Raw genomic sequence first — 24136 nt, forward strand, 5'->3', positions numbered from 1 at the left:
ACAAGAAAAATAATTCATATAAATTCATATGTCATTGGGGTTACAGTATCATCTTCAAATAAATACTACTTAAGTTTTTGTTCCTACTTATAACCAATAAAAGGAAAACAAAAATTAAGTATAGCTTTATTAAAAATTACACCAATATGCAGCAACCATTATTTGACAAAATGTTACTCATAGGAAAGAACTGAGCAGAGTGTTTTCCCTAGTGAACAACCATTTAATCCACCACCCTAAGGTACACACAAATGGAGAATGGAATTTTTGCAGACACAACACCAAAATGATTAAAAATTACTTTATAATTTATTCTGCTTTCAGTACACATTTTTATTTTCACTTTCCATTGTAATTTGTACAGATCTGAAAAGAGGAATGTAAAGTCCCAAAGAGTAAAAAATTAAAAAAAAATTTCCCACAGTTCAAAGAACAGAAATGAGTGTCTTCTCATCTTAATCTGCATTCACTGCTACATTAGCTGAAACACCACAGGTTCCCCATTACACCTATAACTATACATACCAATTGCAGTAAAACTCAAAAATGATTAAAAACAACTTTAGTTCAATACAGTCAGGTTTATTGTACCTAGTAAGAGACATTGTGTTCTAACCTAAAGTAATTACAGAAATACCAGTTGTATTTAACTATTGTTCTTTTTGTCTTTAAAAAAATAATTATATTATTCCATGGATGTTTTATATATTATCTGCATTAATATCTCAATTTAAGGCATGAAAACTGGAAACGACAGATCTGGGACAGACTTTATGCTTGTCAGTCTTTTCCAATATGGCAGCATGAATGATTTTTCTCTTTGCTGCCATTGTCTTCCTCTTTTTGGTGGCTGTGCTGGGGAACATCACCCTAGTCCACCTCATCCTAGTGGTCAGCAGGCTCCACATGTCCATGTACTTCCTGCTCAGTCTGCTCTCCCTCATCGACATGATGCACATCTCCAACACTGTGCCCAAGACGACTATGAACTTCCTGATGAACACCAAGAACATCAGATTCCTGGTCTGTGAGATTCACACATTTATGTTCCTGAGCCTTGGCAGATGTGAAGCCGTTCTCTTAGGCTTCATGTCCTGTGATCGTTATGTAGCCATCTGTCGTCTTTTGCACTATGCTGTGCTCTTGAGCAAGAAGATCTGCTTCTCCCTAATCACGTGTGCATGGTCAGCAGTGCTGTCAGCTCCTTAATACACACACTGTATGTCTTCCAGCTTCCCTTCTGTGGTTCTTGGCTCATTAACCACTTTTTCTGTGAAGTTCCCTCTCTGCTGCCACTGGTCTGTGAGGACACCTCCCAGTACGAGTACACTATCCTCCTGAGTGGACTTACTGTTCTGCTGCTGCCCTTCCTGGCCATCCTAGCTTTCTATGCTCAAGTGCTCACTGTGGTGTTCCAGGTGCATTAAGACACAGGTCAGACCTTCCTTCCTTCCCTCTTTTCTTCTTTCTCTTGGAGGGCAGAAGCCCTGAGAGGATTATCCTGCTCCATGTTTTCTACCTATGCTATGCCATGGTGGGGCAATGCAAACACAGTGGGTGGAGACTTTGCAGCACAAAAACTCAAACTGAGCTGGAGCAGAACTCAGTGGAGCACAGATGAGAAAAATATCCACATGGTGAGTCTCTGTGAGGTGTGAGTCCTCAGCTGCTGGCATGGAGCTCAGGGTCAGCTCCTGGGCGACCAGGGCACCAGTGACTCTGACCCCACTCCCCAGGGTGACCTCAGAGATGCATGTCCAGCACCATGGTTTCCACTTAGATCAGGTAGTTATTTTTTATTTTTGCTTCTCAGTTACAGAGGGACAGGGGCTGTCACCCTAGTGCACTATCTGGACCCCCAGACTCCATCAAACGCAGGCAGGCTCTTAAACACACACACAGCCCCTTGCTTCCGGCTGCTGAGCTGCTTGCCCAGCTGTCTTCAGTTCCCTGCAGCACCCACTCTAGAAAGAGCTAGAGAGCAACTGTTGGGGGGGGGCGGGGCTGGACCCACAGCACAGCAGGGGCAGGAAGCCTTCCTGGTATGAGACTCTTGCGCAACTCTCAGCGGTCCGAGCCTGGGCAGGCTCAATGGGGGCGGAAAGCGCGGTGAGCCCTGGGAGACTAAGCCTGGAGAGACGGCGGGGCTCCCTGGTGGGCACCATACGGGAGCTGGAGGTAAAGAGCGGGCCCTGCCTTTTAGAGACAGCATTTGTTCCCATTAAAAGTGACAAGCTCAGTAGAATCAAGTTTACGTTATGTTCATTAAAAATGTGGGCGTTTTTAATTTAAAACAAAATAAAACAAAAACTTTGGCCAGCAGGGCAAACCTTTGTTTTCCATATCTGAAAGAGTGGGAAAAATTATCCTTGCTAAATGGAGCAAGGAGGCAGCCTCTTGCTGCAGAGCTCACGGGGTGTGGGTGTCTGCTCTGGCGACCCTTTCTCTAGGCTCAGGACAAAGTGCTGCCTGAGTCCTGCTCACCACACAGCTGAGGGCAGAGCCCTCAGGAGGTGCCAGCTCCAGCTCCCCAGAGCAGCCCTTCCCTGTACTCAGCTCCAGCGCTCACACCGGACTTGTCTCAGAGACTCCCAGGGTGAGCACTTGTAATGTGCGCCCTGAAACTGTCACATATTGAGGAGAAGTCACCGAGCCGAGGGAACTTTTGTTTCGTGTTGTCTCGTAATCCTCCTTTTTCACGGTGGGAGTTTTACAGACTCGCCTAACGCGGAGCGCAAACGTTATGCGCGAAACTGCAGCCAGCTATCGTTTCCGGCTCCCCTCGCTGGCCCGTGCTGAGGAGGACACCAGACAATAAACCAGGAAACCCCTCGCCAGCGGTAACACGGGGAGGAGGGCGGGTGCTCGTGGGCTCACAGGTGGCTGAAGGACAGTGTGTCTGCCCTCCGGGGTGAGCGGCCACGGAGCCAGGCCAGGAGAGCAGTGAGCCTGGTCCTTTGTGATTATTAGAGGTGCAGGACAGCGCTGCCTGAAACTGCATCTCTCATGCTATTCACCTGCATCGCGTGTAGAAAATAGGACACACAGTCCAATTATCAACTTCCTGCTGGAGCCCAGGATTGGCTGACAGATAATCAAGGTTTTTAGGCTAACCGGGACTCTGCTGAGACCACTGAGACAGGCAAGGCTGAAGCAAGAAGTGAGCAAATGTGGTCAGGCCAAGGGGGAAAAGACCATTGACCCTGAGGGGTGAGGACTTATCATATAGGGGTGATAAGATAGGGGTGGGAGGCCTTGCCCAGGGGAGCACGTAGTTTTGAGTCTCTGAGTAGGTGTAACGCCCCCTGTATGATAGATAGAGCAGTGTTGGGTACAGGGGGTGCTGGCAGGCACCACGTGTGTCTTGTGGATTTTGGGGGCATTAGCTCTGCAGGTTGAGCTGTGTGGGGGACGCTGCTTGCTGGTGGAGCTGAAAGAGGAAGCTACTAGCTTCTTGATTCTCACTGCTCTCTCAGAGTTGAATAACAAGCTTGCTGGGGGTGGGGGGTTTCTGTCTCCTAGGTGGCCGGAGTCTAGTTCAGAAACCTGTTCTCCCTCTTTGCTGTGCAATAGAGAGAGACCTAGGGGTGTAGTTTCTCAAGGCTTCTTCAGTGTGACTGAGAGCTGTGTAGGCAACACACAGAGGAAAATGGCTGGGGCTACTGGACTGGAGGCTGCTGTGGTAGGCAGAGTCTTGGTGTGGATCAGCGTGGGCTTCCTGTGGGACAGCAGTGCAGTGAGACATTGGGAGGAGTTGTGTGGCTGTCATGGGTCAGCCTTGTCCTTGGATGAAATCTGTAATAAATCTCATTAGGCAAAGCCCAACAAACAACAGTGCAGAGATTGAGACCAGGGGCCCAGAATGGTGAGCAACCAGGGCTTCCCCTCATTTGGAAGATGTTTCCTCCCCATCCCTAGGAAAGGTGCCTATCAGACTAGGAGATATCTAATAAATGTTTGGCATGTTTGTGAAGTCATTTGCCAGTCTTGGGAATCCTGAGGGCTGGTGAATGGGGCAAGGAAAGGGATGAAGGGAGCCCTGAGTGGGGGACCAAGTGGCAGACAGAACAGTATGTAGTGATCTGTCTGACAGCTGTCCTCCAGGAGGGGGCAGAGATGAGGGGTTTGTAGCCTTTATGATAGCTGTGCTGGAGGGAAGAAACGTGGTGAGTTGGAGGTGGGGAGGAGATAGCTCCCTTGGTCAAGGAACCATCTCTCAGAAGTGAGCTGTGGCTGTAGTGCTATCTGTTCTTCTGTGGTAGAACTGCGGTGAAGCCTACAGAGGAGCAGTATTGGCCCTGAGAGGCAGTGGAGACTTGTGGGAGGCAACCATCTTCTTTGCTGTCTGATCTACAAAGAAGTTTCCTGGTGTTACACGGGATGTGAGTGTTTGATGTCCCTTGCAGTGACCTCTTGCTTAAGTGGGCAGGAGCACTGCCCCTGGAGTGTCTTTTTCAGGTTGGAATTGACCACAGAGGATCCCCTAGTAGTGAGAAATCCCTTTTCTGTCCTGATTGCTACATGGTAGTATGTTGAGAGCACACTCCGAGTCTGTGTAAATGTTAATTGCTGTCCCTTTTTCTAGGGTGAGAGCTCCAGTCAGGGCTGAGTTCAGCCTGCTGTGAGGTGGTCCTGAGGGAAGAGCTGGAGCTCTGATTACTGTGGTTAGTTGTGACTATTGTGTATTGTTTTCGTTGCCCATGTGGTGGAGGCCTTTGGGGAGCTGCAGTCTCTGAGCCAAGTGTGCTGTGGCTTAGGTACAAGAAGGCCTGAAATGTGTGGTAGCTTGGTGTGTAAATGCAGGAGGGAGGGGCAGTCATGTTCCCAGGAGGGCTGGAGTTGCTATCTGTTGTTTGCAGTGAAATTAGGGCATCTGCTGGGTTGGAGGGAGGGCCTGCGGCTAACTAATGGTGAGGGTCTCACAGATGAGAGGATGGAGTTGTGTGAGTCATGGGGCAGGCAGTAGGTGGGGGATATGTGAGATGCTGAGGAGAGCTCAGATGTAGAGAAGGGAGTATAAGGTAATGGGGTTATTTTTAGGGCTTCTAGAGCGTGAGTACAGTGACCAGGAGGGCCATGCTCTGATGGTGGGGAGCACCCTATCGGTTATTATAGACCTTGAAAGCCTAGGAGACTACTTCCTCTTTGGGGGAGTTTAAGGGTCAGTCTTGATTATTTGGAGATTTTTTTTTTCCAAATTTCAGGGCCTGATTTGGTGATAAAATGTATTTTGAGAATTAATTGTTCCTCTAGGCTTTCTGAATTGAGGGTAGTATACTTTGTCAGGGTATTGTCAGCTGGCACATAAAAAGCTGGATTTTTATCTTTTACTGGGGGAAGGGTATCAGGAATCAAATTCACAACTTCACTCTAGCTAGGCAGGTGCTTGTTCCACTGAGCCAAATCCTGGGTGCTGGATTGTTAGCTTTATTCTGGCTGTTATGCTTTATGTCTGGTTGTCCCTCTCAAGTCTCCTGCAGTCACGGAGTCTTTTGAATCCAATATTCATAACTGCTTCATTGTCTAGCACTGCCATTGGTGATATATGAGGGCTACACTTGCCTAGGGACAGGTTTTCAGCATACAGTATCAGGGAGGGAAGGAGGTGTGTTCTTCCCTTTTGCCCTTTTACTCTTGTCCCTTGTGACCACCATGATGTCTGCCTTTCAACTACGCTACCCTGCTTTAGGGCTAGCTGAGTATAGACTGAGACCTCCATAAACTGTAAGCTAAATAAACCTGTCCTTCATTAATTTGGGGCATCTCATATTTTTTTTCTCTTTCATTGGCCTGCTCACCTCTGGGAACATGTTAGAAAACATATTTAGGGGACCGTGCATCAATATAGAACTCTGGACCTGGATGCTTTAGAAAAAGAAGCAGTGTCTGTGTCTCAAATGTGATATAAGTAAGCAAAAGAGAATGGGAGGCTTTTTTAAACACCACATGGCATGGCTTTTATTGTGCCTGGGTTCAGGCAAAGAACATAAGGCCTCCTGCCCCAAAGAGAAGTGTGTCCCTTTTATAGGGATGGGGAGAAGGCAGGGACAGTAGGCAGGAAGATGTGCGGTTACATTTTCCTGGCCATCTTGTATCTCAGTCAGCAGAGTCCTTTGAAGGGCGCCTTATAAGTTCCTAAGTGTCTCTAGATGTCTCCAGGACCCACAGACTATCTTTTCCTTATCTTATCTCCCTTGTCTCACCTCCTTTCTTGAGTTTGCCAGTGACTGCCTGGGTGCTGAGCTGAGTTCCCTGCAAAGAGTTAAGCTTCTGTGGTGAGCAGGCTGGGGGCTGTGAGCTCAATAAACTTAAAATTTGGATGAATAAACACAGGACTGGAGGAGATTTTCTGATGCCCTCAACCAGTTGAACCCTATTAGATACAGGGTAAGAGCCCTGCTAGACTCCCCAGGCAGAGTGGGAGGGGAAAAGGAGGAGTGGGAAGCCGAGGCCAGGGCAGGCAGTCAGGGAGGGAGAGCAGCCAAGGCTCTGGGATCTCTAGCTTGGGCTGCACATTGGGGTCCCCTGGCTCCCAGGCCCCGCCCCCTGGTTCGTGCAGCCTGTTTGTCCTGCTGAGGGTGCCCAGGGCCTTTGCATTTCAGAAATGTTTAACTTTGTTTCATTTGGACAGGGGATTACTGTTAAGAGTTTGCCATAGATCTTGGAGGAGACTTGGGACTTGGACTTTTCAGCAATGCTGAAATTGTTAGGAATTTGGCAACTCTCGAAGACAGACTAAATGTCTTTTTTATAAAGGATGTACATAGATGTCATGGTTTATGATCATGGCCCCCAGGCCTCATGCATTTGCATTGTGCATCTATGATTGGTTCATGGTCTAGAGCTTAGATTGATGATGTCAGTGCTACACTCACCTTGGGGTGGAGCCAGGATGTGATGGTGGAGCCAGGATGTAGTGGGTGGAAGAAGGTGTGTATTGCTCTCTTGCGGGTTTCTGTCTTGCTGTTTGCAGCCACCATGAACTGTGGCCCCACCATGCCACCCTGCCTTGGAGCCAACTGAGTGTGGTCTGATGTCGATGTCCGCTCCCGGCCGGCAGGAAGGACACACGACAAAGCCTGGCAGTGGACAACCTTTTCTTTTATTTTTCTTCTCCGTACAGCCTGCCCTGGGATCGCTCCCAGCCGAAGCCTCCTCTGGTCCGCTCCCCGCGGCTCCTTCCGGGCTTCGCTCCGAAGCCTCTACCGGTCCGCTCTCCGCGGCTCCTTCTGGGCTTCTACTTCCGGGCTTCTTCTTCCCCCCAGGGGTGGCACCAGTATATATACGGATACAGTGTCCAATCATGTTAAAGTGAGCAAGGCAAGCTGATTGGCTAACATCATCAGTTGCCAGGCAGACTATATTGTTGAGCGGGTTGCTTACGCGGTAAGCAGGAAACTAACGTGCTCGATGGGAGGGGGAATCTACCTCAGGCTTTGCTCTTTCCTACAGGCCTCACGTCCGCCAAGTGAGGCGACCGGGCTCGGGGCTGCGGCTCCCAACAGTCTGAAACCTCCAAAAACTGTAAGAAATAAACCTTTCCTTTCCTAGCTTTAGTCATCAGGTATTTTGTCTCAATGACAAGTAAAAAAGTAACTAAGATAGGGCCCAATAATAGGACATAGAAGTGCTGCTAATATTATAGTTTCTTTTAAAGAAAAAAAATGTTGAATTCTCATTATTTTGAAACTCAGGCAAGAGCATATCATTTTGGGGTCTTGAAGAGCTGATTGAGTCCGCACCCAAGCTCTCTCCTTATCAGGCTACCTCAGACCTGCCCTGTGTTCCTGACACCAGACGCCACACAGCTAGGACTGACCTGTGTCCAGAACCCAGGACCTGGTTCCCAGGAGCCATCCACAGGGTGAAAGGAAACCCAGCTCCCTCCTGTGGGCACAGGCTGCCCCTGAGCTCAGCTGCTGTCCCTACCCTGGAGCAGCTTCCTGGGGGCCCTGCTGGGAGTAACTCTGCTGCTGCTCTCCTACCCAGAGTCCTTGTGTGGTGACTCCTCCTTGGCAAGATCTTTGACCATGCATAGTGCTTTGTGCAGAGCCTTGAGTGTGTGGGATGGGTACCTTCTCTGTGTTTTTAAGGCCATGAGAGAAGAAAGTGGTTTCCTGGCTGTGTTCCTTAACAGAATTGCTGGGAGGCTGTGAGGTTTATTGGCATTGCTGACTTTTTTGTTTCAGTCTGTTTTTATTTTTACACCATGTTTTAATAAGTATTGTATAAACTTTAACCCAGAATCATGGGCTGCTCGTGTCCCTGTGCTTGTGAGTGTGTCCATCCCTTCCCAAGTCAGATTTCCGTGACTTCCTCCCCCATCAGGACTCACAGCAGCTCCATGTCCCCTTGGCCCCAGGGCTGCCCTGCTGTCCCCACCCATCCTCCCTCTGTGCCCAGGTCTCCTCCCTGCTGCCCCTGAGTTTCTTGCACACAGGCTCAGGGGAATGGACCCCCCTGCCTGCACCTGGAGCGGGCTCTGTCCACTCCACACAGCACATTGTGGGGCAGCTTTGGTGCTGATGTCCATCTCCCAGGATTCTCCATCTGGAGCAGAGCAGATACCTGTGCTCATCATGGGACATTTCTGGGCTGTTTTTACATTTCCAGAAATTGAACAAAACTACTAGACGAGTTCCTGGTCATGTTTGGACCTGAAACTGAAGCTAAGGGAGTGCTGATAAGAAATGATAAGCCTTGTGCTGCAGGGCGCTGGGCAATCAGCCCTGCAGCAGGCCAGCGTTTGCTCCAGTCCCCGCCAGCATGTGAAAGTCCTTATAGATTTCCTTTCTGTGCTTCTGCTTCATAATTGTGTAGTGTTTACCTGTAAGGTTAGATGTTGGAGTTTCTTAATGACTGACAATGTTGAATATTAGAAAGACTGAGTGATTAGTTTCCAATTTTAATTCAGAATAAAAACAGTTATAGAACTAAAAATTGCTTAGAGTCCGTGTTTTCTTACACAGTGATATTTTTGGTTCATTGTGTTATCAGCCACTCTGTTACAAACTGCATTCCTTCTCATTTCTCCTTTAATGTATAAATGAGAAGCTAGAGAGCACTGAACCCTGCTCCAACACCCCTCACTGAGGTGTTCTATCCAGGACTCATATTTCCCTTTTTTCAGCAGAAGAATGACCGTGACAGTCTGACCTGGACAACAGCTGTGACAGAGCAAGGACAGTGTCCCACATCCCCCTGAGCCTCCTGGAATGAAGCCCTGGGCCCTGAGCTTCAGGCCCCTCCTGCTCTGGATGCTGCTGCCCTGGCCAGGAACAGGTGAGTAAGGAGGAGCTGGGCGGGCTGGACCGTCCTCCCCTCCCTCCCCCTGCACAGAAGGCTCGGCCTGCACTGCCCCTGAGGGTCTGGGCCTGTCCTGGGCTGCCCTCTTTGTCCTCTCCCCTTTCCTCTCTCCTTGCTTTTCAGCTGCAGGTCCTCAAACATACTTTTTAGTAATGCAGAATAAATTAAGATGCTCAAATAATCTTTTATGAGTAATTCTTTTTAGTTTTGCACCTCATCTTTTCCTTATTTTTTAAGTTTATATTTTATTATTACTTTTTTGTAGTCCATAGTAATCACAGTCATTCTGGAAGATATGGACATGTACACAACACTTCCTAAATGGTTTTTCCTTCCCCTGGCTAATTGCAGGAGCCCTATTTCCTTTTTTTTTTTTTTTCCCCACTTCAACTTTTTTTTTTTTTTAAAGTTTGTTTGGCCATTATAATTAAGCTTATTGGTATAGTTTGAACACGCATAATGCTCGCATTCACTGTAGGGAACCTGTGCTCACAGCAGTGAAATTTGTTTTTAATTTGACTCTGGATACTGCATGAATCTCCCTGAGGTCATATGTTACCCCCTGCTTAGGAGCCAGAGTAGGACCTGAGCCCGGGGCCATGCTCAGCCCACAGGGCTAGGGCACCTTTGACAGGGTCTTCCATGTGTCTTCTGTTTTGTTTTTAAAGATATTATGTCACACTTTATTCTTTTAAAATTTCACATAAGGCTGTGAAAAGAAGGGGTCACAGTGCACACAGCTCTGGAATTGCCATTTCTGACCCTTTTGGGATCCGTCTTTGAGTTCTTTTAACAATGGCTCCAGGTTTAAAAAGAGTGTAAGTTCATAAGATTAAGTTGTGTTTCTGATATGGAATCTGGCTTGATTTATGATACCTGCTCTGTGGACAGGGATTGATTGAAATAAATATGACACTCAATGTAAATGAAAAACACCGTGAAAGTGAAATATCAGGACAGCCGAACAGATGAGCTTTATAATTATTTTAGTGAAATATATGCTACTGTGAAATAAAACAACATAAACATAATTTGGTAAAATTTAAAAGACAATTTTGAATTATAAAACTAGCTTTTCCGCATTCCTAGAAAACATTCCAAAGCCCACAAGTCTCTGAAAACTAAAATCTTACCTGAAGCATTTTAGATATGGAACGTTTATGTTGTATCAGTGATGCATTTCCTCAAGGATTCCTGGTCACAGTGTGCTAACCTAGTATCACCCTAATAATAATAGCAACTGTTAACATATTTTAAATTTTGGGAATGCACTTTAAAATCCAACAAGTGAAATGTCTACTTCTGACTTTTGTCCATAGATTTTGAACATTCTTGTGAGTGTGTGTGTGTGTGTGTGTGTGTGTGTGCGTGTGTGTTTCCTTTTCATTGTGAACAGGTCTTGTGGTTAAGCATTTGATGTTTGTAAAATACCTGAGTTTAACTTCAGTGGTAACTTTACACATGTTTCTCACATCTGGCACCGTAGTCTCTGGGTGTTTGTGCTGGCTGCTGGGTAACCTTTATTCCTTTCCTAAAACTCCCCAACTCTGAAATTCCTCAGCACCAGCTGTGTGTCTAGGGCTTCAGGTCAGTCCTGACCCAGCTGCTGAGCCATTGCAGGGCAGGGTAGCAGCGCAGTCCCACTGCCTGCCCTGCCCACCCCAGCTGCACATGGTCCAGGCCGCCTGCTCTGCTGAACACAGCTAGAAGAGTTCCTGTGTTTAATTCTTGGAAATCATTAAATGACAGGACCTCCTGCCCACTACAAAAGTGCCTTCCACAGGGTAGAAAGAACTAAACAGCATTGTTAAGTGTTAAAGCCAAGTGGGATGCACAGCCTGAGTAATCAGCTAACAAAACTGATTAAATATCAAAAAACCAGGAACATCATTGCTGTGACACAAAGGAATCCCCCAGTCTACTGAGCCCTGGAGATGTGTTCTTACAGAAAAGATACCTGTGCTTGCTGAGCACAGGAAACACATTTTACTGCACATCTTCCTCCCTACATTCATCCTGACAGTGAAGCAGCCATCGATATCAGTGAACTTGCTTTTCCCAAAGGGAAATAGGACTTTTCTGGCTTTTATGTTACACGGACAGACATGGCTTGGAGTGCGCGGTCCCAGGGCTCCCCTGCACAGTGAAGAGGGTTAGTAGCTCTCTCTTCACTGGGCGTAAGCTCTCATCTGATGGATCCCAGGGCCTTAAGGAAGATGTGTTTGGGTTATAAAACTAAGAGGAAGCTCAAGGATCTAAAAGGTTTAAGATTAAAGACAGAGAAAGAATTTCTCTTGGAAATGGAGGAGAATGCAAACTTTTTTAGTTTTTTTATTTGATTTTCATAATGCCACACAGATCCCCTGTTGTAATATTATACTGTTTTGTACACGTCCTTTTATATTCATTTTCTTTTTTAAAACGTAACTTAATTTTATTAGTGTGTGTTTTCATTGCCCATATTGGGAGCGATCACCTGTACCCGCCAGAGCTCTGTATCCCAGCTCCGTCCTCTTCCCTCCTGGCCCCCTCTCCCCTCTTGCCCTATCATTTCTTACAAGCTTGTTGATATTATTTGTCTCAGCTCATGCTATGTCACAGAATGCTCCCCTCCAGTAGAGTTCTGCGGTCCTGTACCCAGCACATCTTTACTCGTCTCATTTCTCTTCCCCTCCTCCCACCCTTCTCCTTATTTCTTCGGACAATTTCCCTGTTGGATGACATAAGTCCCCTTGTCCCCTTCTGTCCTTCCTTTGTCGTTTTCTGTTTTTCTTTTGTACTTTGCTTCGCTCAAATGAGAGATATCATAAGAGATTCAAGTTTTTTTGTGTTTATTTCACTAATCTATTTTCCAGGTACATCCATTTTCATGAAAATGCTTCACATTTGTCATTCTTTATGTCACAGTATCATTTCACTATATATAGACACCTCATTTTCATTGGTCAATCATATTACGTGTTGTTGTGCTGCACATGTTTGTTTGAAAGTTCACTGTAGTGTGAGGATTTAAAATCGCTGTGGAGGGTACCTAGCAGAGAGACAGCTGAGTCATGTGGAATTTCTCATCTCAGTTCTGTGAGAAATCTCCATAGAGATTTCCATTGGTTTGTGTTCCCACTTGCAATTCAGAGGGTTCCTATTTTGCCATAGCCAAACATTTTTCAGTGTTTGGTTTCCTAATGATGGCTACTCTTTCCAGAGTAAGATGAAATGTTAGTGTTGTTCTAATTTAATATTCTCTGATACACAGAGATGTTGGACTTTTTTTTTTTTTTTTTTGTATAATTGTTACCCATTTGTATTTCTTCCACTGGAGAGTATCTGTTCATTTCTCCAGCAAATTTCTTTTGCTTTTCCCCATTTCTTGACTGGGTCTCTAATTGTAGTTTTTTTTTTTTTTAATTCTTGTGTATTGTAGATATTAGTCCTCTGTTTGAAAAACAGCTGTGAAAAGTTTTTTTCCCCCATTCTGTAAGTCTTCTCTTCCAGCCATTAGTTGATTCTTTTGCTGTAGGGGAGGAAGCTCTGTGGTCTGATGTAATCGCATTTGTTGACTGTTGCTGCTATTTCTTTTGTACCTGAGTTTCTGTTTAGAAATTCCTTTCCTACATCTATGTCTTAAGGAATTTTATCTAATTCACCTTGCAGAAGGGTTAGTATTTCTTTTAATGTTCACATCTTTAATCAATTGCAATTTTAATTCACTACATAGTGAACGTTAAGGGTCCAGTTTCATCCTCTGAAAAGAAGTTTTCTGAAAACCAGTTTTCCTACCACCACTTGTTGAAAATGCTGTCTTTCTTCCAACATGTGCTTTTGTCCTTTGGTCAAAGATCAAATGGTTGAATGTGTCTGGGAAGGTTTCTGTATCCTTAATTCTGTTCCACTGATCCACATGTCTATTCTTGTTCCAGCACCGTGACATTTTTATCATTGTTGCTTTATAGCATAGCTTGGAGTCAAGTATCACTATGCCACCTGCTTTTGTCTTATTGTCCAGAAATACTTTGCTCTTCTGCATCTTCTGGTTCTATATAGGTTTTCTGTTTTCTCTAGAGCTATAGAGTAAAGCTGTTGGTATTTTATTAGGAATGCAATGCGTATGATTAAAAGCTTTTCAAATGTAGCTACTTTGACAATATTGGTTCTGCCTATCCAGAAGCAATGTGCATCTTTCTATGCCTGTTGTCCTCATCAATCTCCTTTTCACATTACAGTGGTTGTCTTCATAGAGATATTTCACTTCTTTGGTTAGGTTAGTCCCTATGTATTTCATTTGTGTTGACGCAACTGTGAACTGTATTACTTTCTGAATTTTCTTCTCATCCTATTCATTGTTGGTAATCAAAAACATTAATGAATTTTGCATGCTGATCGTGTGTTCTGCTACTTTGCTGAAAGTGATGATTATGTCCAAGAGCTTGTTCATGTAGGTTTTTGGGTCTTCTCTATAGAGTCTCTTGTCATCTGAAAATAATGATAATTCTTATATAAGTATCTTTTGTTAATTTCTCTTACCTAATTGCTCTGGACAATGCTTCAAGTACTATGTTGAACTGGAGAGATGATAGTGGACATCCTTGTCTTTTTCATGATTTAGGGGAAATGCTTTTTGTTTTCCCCTATTCAGTATGATGCCAGACTTTGGTTTGTCCTAAGTCATCTTACTCATTTTGGGATCTGGTCCCTCTATGCTTGTTTTCTTCTGGGATTGTATTGTGAAAGAGTGTTGGATTTTTCTCCATCTGTTGATATGACCATGTGCTCTTGTTTAGGTGTTGTAGTACACTTACAGACTTATTCATGTTGAACCATTCTTGAACCTCTGGGATGTAACCTAACTGATCATGGTGTATGAACTTTTTAATAATGTGCTACTTTCTAATTACTAATAACTTTATGATTTTTACATTTATGTTTATTAACAACACTGGCCTGTACCTCTCTTTTCTAGTTGGGACTTTATGTGGTTTTGGTATCAGGGTGATATTGTCTTCCATAAATGAATTTAGGAATATTCTATCACTTTCAGTTTCTTTGAAGACTTTGAGAATCACTATGATATTACATCCTTAAAGGTTTGTAGATTTCAGGTGTGAAGTCATAATATCCTGTGGTGTTTTAGTTAACAGATTCTTTATTGCTGAGTCAATTTCATTGCTTTTTATTGCGTTGCTCAGCATATTTGTATCTTCTTGGGTTAGTTTTTGTAGTTCGTATGTGTCTAGGAATCTGTCTATTTCTGTGAACTTTTTCACTTTTTGAAATATAAATTCTGACAGTGACTACTGTCATGGGTTTGACAGTGTCTGTTGTAATTTTACCTTTGCCGTTTCTAATTGTATTAAAATCAATCTTTTATCTCTTTCTCTTAGTGTGTCTTGCTAAGGCCTTAACCATTTTTATTTATTTTTTTAGAACTAGGTCTTTAAATCATTGATGTTTTTAATGGTTTTTTTCAGTCTCAATTTCATTGAGACTTAATATGTCTCTCCTTCATTTCTGGTTGAGGCTGGTTTATTGTTATTCTTCAAGTGTCTCAGGAATTCTCATACTGTTAGTTATTTGGACCTGCTCTTTTTTTCCAATATAATCATTAATTAGATGAATTTTCTTTTTCAAACTGCTTTGACAGTGCAGAGTTGTGCGTTATTATCATTAAATTCCACAGTTTTTAAAATTACTTCTTTATTTCATCTGTGATCCATTGGTTGTTTAGAAGTATGCTGTTAAGTTTCCAGAAGTTTTTCCTTTTAAAATTTTCTTCTGTCACTCATTTCTCCTTTCAGTGCATAATAGCTGGATAGTATGCATAGGGGGATTTCAATTATTTCATGTTTACCTGAGCAATGCTTTGTGGACTGGCATGTGATCTGCTTTGGAAAAAGTACCACGTGCTGCTGAAAACAATATATATGCTTTTGTAGAGTGGTGGAATATTCTGTATTTATCTATTAAATCCATGTTTTCAGATTTTTTTTAGCTGTGAAATGTTTTCAAAATTTCTATTTAATCTGCCTCTGCCAATAAAGGCTGTTAAAATCCTTTATTATGACTTTTTAATGTCTATTTGCTCTTTGGATTTCGGCAGTTTTTGTTTTAGGAAGACAGATTCTCTACTATTCTGTACATCCATGTTTATTAATGTTATCTTTCCTTGTTGAATTATCCTTTAATTAATATGAAGTGAACTTCTTTGTTTCTTCTCTTCCATTTTAAACTGTCAGATACCATATCTAATATTAGAACTGTTGCCATGGCCTGTTTTGAGGGTCTTGGTGCATTGAATATTGTTTGTCATCCTTTGATTTTTAATATATATTATATATATATATATATTTTTTTTTTTAGTATGTATATATATGTATATATTTTTAGTATATATATATATATATATATATATATATATATATATACACTTTTTTGGGCTAGGTAAGATTCTGGAATACAAATAATCTTTTGGGATTTTGTTTTTTGGTCCAGCCTGCCAGTCTGTGTCTTTTGATTGGAGAATTGTGGCCATTTATATTGAGTGATATTATAGACACGTGTTAGATTTTTACTATCATCACCTTATATGTCTGTTTATATATCACTTGCTTTACTTTTCTGACTGATGTGGCTGTTGTTTATCCACTGACCTGTCTACTTTCCTCTGTATTTGAAGGTGTGCCCTATTTTTTTTTTCTTTCAAGAATAGTGAGTGTTTTCTCTAGAACTGCTTTAGCATTCATATATCTTCTGAGCTGGTCTTTTTCATGGACATACCTTGTTTCTCCATCCTATTTTAAATTATAGATTTGCTGGGTAAGTTAATCAGACTTTGAAGCTATTTGCTCTTAGGGCTTTAACTACTTCACTCCAACTCCCTCTGGCCTTCAGGTTTAGTGCTGAGAAGTCTGATGTGATTCTAATTGGTTTACCTTTATATGTAATTATTATTTTTTTCTGTCTGTTTTTAAAATTCTGTTTTCTGTGATTTGAATGAGGACATGCCTTGGTAAGTTTTTCCTTTCATCATAATTGTTTGGGATTCTGTCAGCATAATTCACTTGTGCTTTGAAATATTTTCCTATATTAGGGAAGTTTTCCTCCATAGTACCTGTATGCATGTTGGTGAACCCAAATATGTAATTTCTAGATTTTCTCTAATTCCCGTCAGCCTTAGATTGCCCTTCCTGGTGTCATCTAGCAACTTCTGGATAGTCTTCTCTTGATTTTTTTTTTTTTTTTTTGGTGTGTGTGTGGTCTTTATGGTGTCTTGAGATCTTATCATCACTATTTTGTCCTCAATGTCAAATACTCTCTTCATATTGGTCACTTCTGAGATATATGAATGCTACCCTGTTTTTCCCTTCACTTATTGCTCTCTGACATCTTTCTGAGGATTCTATATTCTTCTTGAACCTGTCATTCAAATTTTGATTTGTTTTGTTGAGTTAGTCCAATCTGTTTATTCTGCTAAATTCACTGTGAGCATAGCTAGTTACTTCCTGTAAACTTTTAGTTCATTTCTTCCTTTTTTTTTTTTGTCTTTTTCATTTTTATCGGTACTGGGGATCGAACTCATGACTGCCTGCTTGCAAGGCAGGCACTTATGCCGCTGAGCTAAATCCCCAGCCCCCTCATTTCTTCCTTAATTCATCTGTTTTCTTATCCTTCTAAGAACTTCTCACAGATGTCTTCTGTCTGATTGTTTTCTTCTCCCTTTGTGATCCCTGCACTGTCTTGGGGGAGCTGGAGATGGGTTAGGAGATCTTCTATTTCCTTGTTTCCCCACTGTTCTACTGATATCTGTATCTATTTGAGTACATTTATATCTATATCTATATCTATATATATCTATCTATATCTTTAAATATATATATATATATATATATATATATATATATATATATATGTGTGTGTGTGTGTGTGTGTGTGTGTGTGTGTGTTCCCTTTTTTCTTCCCCATCCTTTTTGGGGCACTGGTTATTAGAAAAGTGAGCAGAGCATGTGATTATAGGGAGAGTTTTAGTAGGATGTTGCCTCCCCTTGAATAGTTTTCAGCTTTATATGTCCAGTTCTAGAACCACTTGCTCACCTCATTTATTTATGGGTTTAACTCAGTCCCAATGTGTTGCCACAAGAATTATTCCAATTAACAACATCCACAGACTCACTCTGATATTTCCATATGACCATCCTTGCAGTTAGGCTCCCTCTTTGTCTGTTCCTAAACAACATTCAGAACTTCCACACCGATGAAACCAGAGGCAACTAAAACACAAATACACAAGAGTTTCCATGTAATACACTCATGAAAATATAAAAAATTCATAATCCTGTGTTATTAAATAACTCCAGAAACATTAAAACAAAAGAAAAACTTCAACTACTCAGATGTCTGATGAGAACGCAGATGAGCTATTCCAATGAGTCAGTGCATATGTGACTCCCAAGCAGCCCCTATACCTGGTTCTTAGAGGGCTCACAGCCCATTACACCTGTGATCCCTTCCTGCAAAGCTGGAGTTAACTCAGTCTCAGGACCTCTTTCTGGCAGGTTTCAGGCATTTCTCAGAGTCTGATCCAGCCCAAGTTCTTGGGTAAGCAGCTTTTGCTGTCACTTTCCCTGGGTGTTGGCACACAAGTTCATAGACATTCAGCTGTCTCCTGAGTCATGACTATTCCTACGCAATCAATTCAACTACAGCTGTAAGAGACTAATGGATTTCCATGGTGTCTATCAAGGCTGGGTGAGAATTAACACACCATGAGCCCCCGTTGTTCGTCTCCCGTTAGCCCTGGGAAAACAGTACCAGTGTGAGCCTCCAATGCTGAGGAAGTCATGCTGAGTCTGGTGCCTCCTCACAGGTCCCAGCTCTATGAACTCCAGTCCCTGCCTTTCAGTAGGACTCACTTCAATCTGCTCTTCAGCTGCCAACCATCTCCAGTAACAATCTTTTCCTCCTGTATTCTGGGTCTTCCATTATGAAGACTGCAAGACACAGTTCTAGGAGCAAAGTTCAGACTCCCAGCCCTTCACAGTGTCTTCCTGTCCATGCCCGTACTGTGTAGCTGTGTCCTGGGACATTTGTGTGGCAGATCCTCACGACCTCTTACCACTGAAGGTCATTCAGGACAGAGATTCAGGTTCTTCCTGCAGTCTCCCACTCCAGACTTGATACCACGTGTCCTGGAGAAGCCGAGCTGCTTGAACTGACTGCTCCATCCTCCTGTCGGTTCTACTCTGAGTTCTTGTTAATTTTCTCCGAGTCTTTCCAACATGGCTCCTCCATAGTAAGCCATGTTAGACCTTCCAGAACATTCCCTCTCTGTGAATCTTTCCTTAGCTTCTGTGATGTGACTTTTCCTTTACTCATCCATGTTGAGTCTCCTATTCAGGCTGTTGCTTTTTTCCCAACCAGGTCTGTTGTTTCACTGGCATGTCCCCATGCAGAGGACAAAAGTGCCAATGGTAAGTTGGTGGTGCCTGGGCTGAGGTGTGGAATCCACAGTGGAGGAATAGGCCAGCACCAAGGCAGTGATTTTAAGCATTCTAAAGGAGACACGTATATTACTTTTCAATGAGGCAATATCTCTCTACTATTTGCTTAGAAAAAGATTGGTTTTAATGTTTTCACATGCATTTGTCTTATAAGACACTGTAATATATGCTGGAAAGCAAAAAATATTTTATGCTATTTTGAAATATTCATTTTATGATCCATTATTTTGTGTCATGTGATATAGTATTAAACCACTCACTGGTTGTATTTGTTTATCTGAAAAACAATTTTACCCTCCAATACACAGAATGACAAGAATTAAACACAGTGCTTCATATGAATTTGACTTACAAACCTAAGCAAAGTGGAAAAGACTTAATTTAGTTTAGGGTCCTATAATTGTTGCACATTTAACCTAATGTTCTGTGATCTCTTATGCTAAAATTGAACTGCCATCTCCTATTTTTAGCTCTGTTCATTAGCTGTCCAACTCATCAAATTATCTGACACATTTTCTTCCCTATCTGGTCAGAAGCCCACCACTATGCCTGCCACCCTCTCAGCAATGACTCTGTCCTCTTCTTAATCACCTCCAGGGCAGTTCCAAGTGAAAACACCAAGGTCACTGTTTATTACCCAAGTGAGAGAAGCAGCTGTGCTTCCCTGTCACCTCAGCCCACCCACAGATGCTCAGAACATGGAGATCAGATGGTACCGGGACCACCAATCAGCACTGGTGCATGAGTATAGGAATTCTCAGGACCACATGGAGCAGCAGAGTCTCGAGTACCAAGGGAGGACAGAGCTCCTGAGGGAGAACATCACCCAAGGCCAGGTGGCCCTGAGGATCCATCCCATCCTTCCTAAAGATGAAGGACAGTACAGCTGTGTCTTTGTAAGATCCACACATGTTGGTCAAGCACAGTTTGAGCTGCTTGTTGCAGGTGAGCATTGAAAATGCTGATTTTTTAAAAAATTCAATTAAGACTGAACTGTATGTGTGGGAAATATGTCTGGGTATCTACAAACACCATAATGGAATGACAGGTGTTAGGGCTCAAATTCATTTAATTAGTCTTTATGGAGTTATTTATTCTTTAATGGAAAAAAATTCTTATCATTTTTGTTTTCCAATAAATTTGTGGTAGGACAGATTTGATCTTGGAATGCAGTGTGTTCTGACTCCAAGATTCTCCAAACACATCTCAGTCTGCTCATTTCCTTCTGCCTTGCTAGACCCAGGAGGTACACAGGAACAAGGAAGACCTGGACAGCCTACTCTCCAACTCTGGGTTTCTACACCTCATTTCCTCCCATCCTGGTTGAGCTCCTTCCTATCACATATGCTCCTGCCCCCCTTCCCCTGTCACCTGTGAACTCAGATCTCTTCCAAAGCCTGCGCTGTTATCTCTTCTTCCCCAGACATTGACAGCAGGGAGAATCCTGTCATGAGGGGATGGAAAGGAAAGGGTGGCTCTTTATGGAACTACAAACTGCGCTTGAATCAGCTCTGTTTATAAATGTCACAGGGCCGTTTGCTGAGCTCAGTGTTGGGTTGCTTTTTGTCTTCCTTCAAAGGGCCTCATTAGAAACCAACAAAATTAAAAAACAACAACAACAACAACAAAATCATCATTAGAAGTGAATTTATGACTTCCAAGATCATCCTGCATCTTTGATCTCCAGGTCCATTAACCTGTGTGAGTCTCCCATCCTGATAATCTCTGAAAGCCAGAGGCTGCTGGGAGGAAAATCTCTGCACCTCTGATCAGGAACAAAGAGACCTTTGTCCCATGGTTACCTTAAAAAGCAGTGAGTGGTATAATTCTTATCCATTTTAGGAGTCTCAGAAAAGAAAATTTCTGGCAAGTCTTATATAGAAAGCTTTGGGTTCAATTTCTGAAAACCAAAATCTACATGCCATATTTTACAAGAGAAACAGATGTAACACAAGATAGGTAAATGTTTAAGTGATTAGAAGACTGGATTAAGATGCTTACCCACAGAACTGTATAAGTGTCCCATGCAGCTCTGTATCAGGAGGCCCACAAGACCGATATGGAAGGCCAAATTGTCTACACCAGAAGAGTAAGAGTCCACACCTAAAAGCTGAAAGATCTGAGGAGAAAGACATACAGACTGCTCTAGGAGCCTAAGAAGACTTCCAAGCGTAAGGTGCAGACTGTAGCTCCCCTGAAGAACAGAAGCCAGGTCATTCTTGTTTATTGTCACTTTATCCCTCTGAATTACAAGCTGCCTTAGGGTAGGTGCTAGGTACAGCCTAGGATGTAAAATGTCTGGATAGACTTTGTTAAACTTCTAAACATCTCAGATGGTCACAGTACCTCTCTCCACAGCATCTCTGTGGTTCTGGGGCAGGGTTAAGCCCCTGTCTGGGTTAGGAAGCCCCATCTTCCAGTATGCGTTCTGTTGTCTGCCCTGCAGGCACCAGTTACATGCATAAGGGCAGCACCTACCAGATGCACTTGTCCAGGAGCCTGCAGGGCTGGGTGAGCCTGATTGTGCTCCTCTCTTCCCACCACACCCTCTGGTGAGATCTTCATTATTCTGTGGGGACATCTGGGAAGATCTTGGCACATCCGTTCCTAGATGCTCTGCACACATTTTCTAGAATTTGTGCAGCTGTGTGCAGTGAACTTTTAGTTATGTAAATAAAAATACCCTAATAAGTGACTTTGAAACTGAGCCCTCCTCCTCCACTGCATCTCCTGGTGCATCCCTTCATCCCTCTGGAGCAGCCTGCCTTTTCCTGTCCCAAGGCTGCTGGCCCAGAGAGATTCCCTGCTGCTTAGCAATCAGCTTCCCCTGTGCTCCACTTTATTTCTGTACACTCAGCATCACTCACTCCTCATCCTGAAGATCCTGGCTGGACACCAGCTGTGCTGCCTGCTCTGGAGTTTGTTCTGACATCAGCAGTGTTTCCCTGACCACCTGCTGGGGTCTCTGTTTCAAGCTCATAGATTCAGCAAGGATGTTTTCCAGAGATGTCACTTCTTCAAATTGTAAAAACGAGTAAGACAGGAGTGGTTGTAGTTCCAAGTTAAACGCATCAAACAACAACAGAAATTTAAACAAAGATGAAGCCAGTGTAAAGCTTCAGAATTTCCACTGATTACATCCACCAGAGAGAATGTGCTTTAATCTCACTCACTCTTATGAAGCCAAAGCAAACTGAGCATGTCCAAAAGGTTCTGTTCATTTTCTCATGTATCATGAGCTGTAAAATAGTGTGAAACCTCGGTTGGCCAGCATAGTGTGTTCCAGAAACATGCTCTTAACCCAGAGTGCTTGCATATCAAAGCAAATATCTGCTTAAGAAATAATGGCAACCTACGTAATTTGTTCTATGTCCCCAAATATTCATATAAAATTATTCCAATGCTGTAACGCAATTTAAAATCAGCAAACAAAAAAGAAAAATGGTGACATTGACCTGCCCTTTCCTTGACCTCCTTCATGGCTGGTGTGAGGGAGACAAGAGAGAGGAGGGTCACTATGTAGGATGACTTTCACAGTCACTAATAGAATCACAGCTGTCTACTGACTCAGTGGAGTCTTTTGTTTCTATGCAACTTTAAAAAGAAAACTGTCCCCTGGCACTTGCTTTTGCCTCTTTTGTAGCAATCTGCAGAAATATGACATTGTATTGTCAGTAAACAGACTCCCCACTCAGATAGCTACCGCCCTATGCTGGTGCTGCTTTTCTACCCAATTTTAAACTGTTTCTCACATTTGACATATCTCCCTAATATCACTGAAGTGAGGAATTCCTCCAACTGTTATCCTCTTCTACTTCAGGCAAAATCTCCTTCACCTTTTGTTTAGAGATGAACACCTATGATTTCAGGAGGAAAAGGAGAAACAGACAGAGAGAGAGAGAGAGGCAGAGAGAGGGAGGCCATTGGCTCAGTTGTGGTCATGTGACATTCAGCATCAGGGACTACTCTTATTACCACAAGTCCCTTGATTATTAAGGTAAAGATTATTAGAAATGTTGGATCCTCTTGTGGAACACTCGCAACACAAGTTTTGTGCAATCCTAGGTTTTTCTCTATTTTGAATTTTTGCTACCGTAGATAAATACTACATTTGCCAATATAAACTTTTACTGTGTCCTTGATATGCAAAAATCAATAATAAGCAGTAAGAAATATGATCTGCATAATTGAAATGTTTTTACATAGAAAGATTGGCACATAAATTCACTGGTGTCTTGTTTCTATATAATTCATGAAATTGTCTCTGTTTTTAATGATGTGTGAATCATTTCATTTTTATCTTTCCTTTTCCCTTATGATGCACTAGAAAAATTAGGTTCTATGCTCATCCAATCTTCCTTCAAGGGAATGCATGACAAAGGGCACCTGAACCCCTTTTCTGATTGCTCAGAGCTGAACCTCCTGACCCCTCTCTGAGGAGCCTGTGCCTTCTCAGCTGTGTGGCTGCTGGCCCTGGTTCTTTAGTCCACCCTGTCCTCCTGGAGGAGTGAAGTGGGGCCCAAGTCAGGAACCTGTTCCCACTGGAGACACAGTCTCTGCAGAAGCCCAGAGCCCTGTCCCTGCCCCTCTCCTCACGGTCTCCCCTTCAAGGACACGAAGTGCTGCCCTCAGCAGGGCTGCTCTTCTCTGGGACTCACCTCTTCAGCTTCACCTCCTGCTCCTGGCTCCATTTTCCTCTCCCCACCTCCTTGACAAGTGCTTAGACAGACACAGCCGTGGGGCAGGTGAGGAGTCCATGCTGCTGTGCACTGCCCTGCCGCATGCTGAGCTTCATCCTGACCCTGTGCTCCTGTGAAGAACAAGAAGCAAGGGGCCTGGGATGGGAGAGTGGGTGGACAGTGCCAGTCTCCATGTCCTCCATTGTGAGGCTGCAACTCCCCTAGATGAGACCTCCCTGTTCACTTTGAGCATGACCTCAAGCCAGCCCTGGAAAAGGAGGAAGACTGATGGGATGGCTTATTGCCTCTCCCTCATGGTCACTGTTGAAAGGATGCTCAGGGCATGTCCAGTGTACTGCTTCCATCAGCATCTTAAATCCAGTCCTAAATACAAAGCAAGCTGGGACGGTGCATTGATACTAAATAAAGAGGGACAGTTTTCAATTCCTCAGCCATGTTACGCGTGCTTCACTCACACATTTTACCAGTGTCTGATGGACTGGACCACAGTGACAGGACTGCCTCCATGTCAAAGGTTCTTGTGGAACATTCTGCTGCAGTTCAAAAAAGCTCAGTGAATGCTGTGAGGCCCATTGTATTTTACCACAGGAAACCATGAAGTGCTATGGAATCTGTAACTCTCAGTTTCAACTGGGTGGA

At 43.4% G+C, this 24136-nt stretch overlaps 1 protein-coding gene across 20 annotated transcripts in view; it reads left to right on the forward strand.

Moving 5' to 3' along the window:
- The first annotated feature begins 1292 nt into the window (after positions 1-1292).
- The window catches only part of LOC101787399 (butyrophilin-like protein 9), a 36009-nt gene continuing 13165 nt past the window's right edge, over positions 1293-24136 (forward strand). For 2 of the 20 annotated variants that reach the window (XR_010046433.1, XM_063245422.1), the window contains exons 1-3: positions 2215-2840; positions 9134-9282; positions 19395-19742. Coding sequence is in view for 19 of the 20 variants with exons in the window: in XM_063245422.1 (XP_063101492.1) it covers positions 9216-9282; positions 19395-19742 (415 nt within the window). In the remaining variant the exon portion in view is untranslated. Of the gene's footprint in view, positions 1435-2028; positions 2179-2214; positions 2841-2871; positions 3211-3253; positions 4383-7452; positions 7525-9130; positions 9283-18717; positions 18768-19394; positions 19743-24136 lie in introns of those variants that run through there. The other 18 variants (XM_063245421.1, XM_013143515.2, XM_063245418.1 and 15 more) reach the window with 17 other exon arrangements.

Source organism: Cavia porcellus, unplaced genomic scaffold, assembly GCF_034190915.1.
Source record: "Cavia porcellus strain 051 isolate PalLab524CR breed Dunkin Hartley unplaced genomic scaffold, mCavPor4.1 scaffold_2, whole genome shotgun sequence".
Taxonomy (NCBI): domain Eukaryota; kingdom Metazoa; phylum Chordata; class Mammalia; order Rodentia; family Caviidae; genus Cavia; species Cavia porcellus.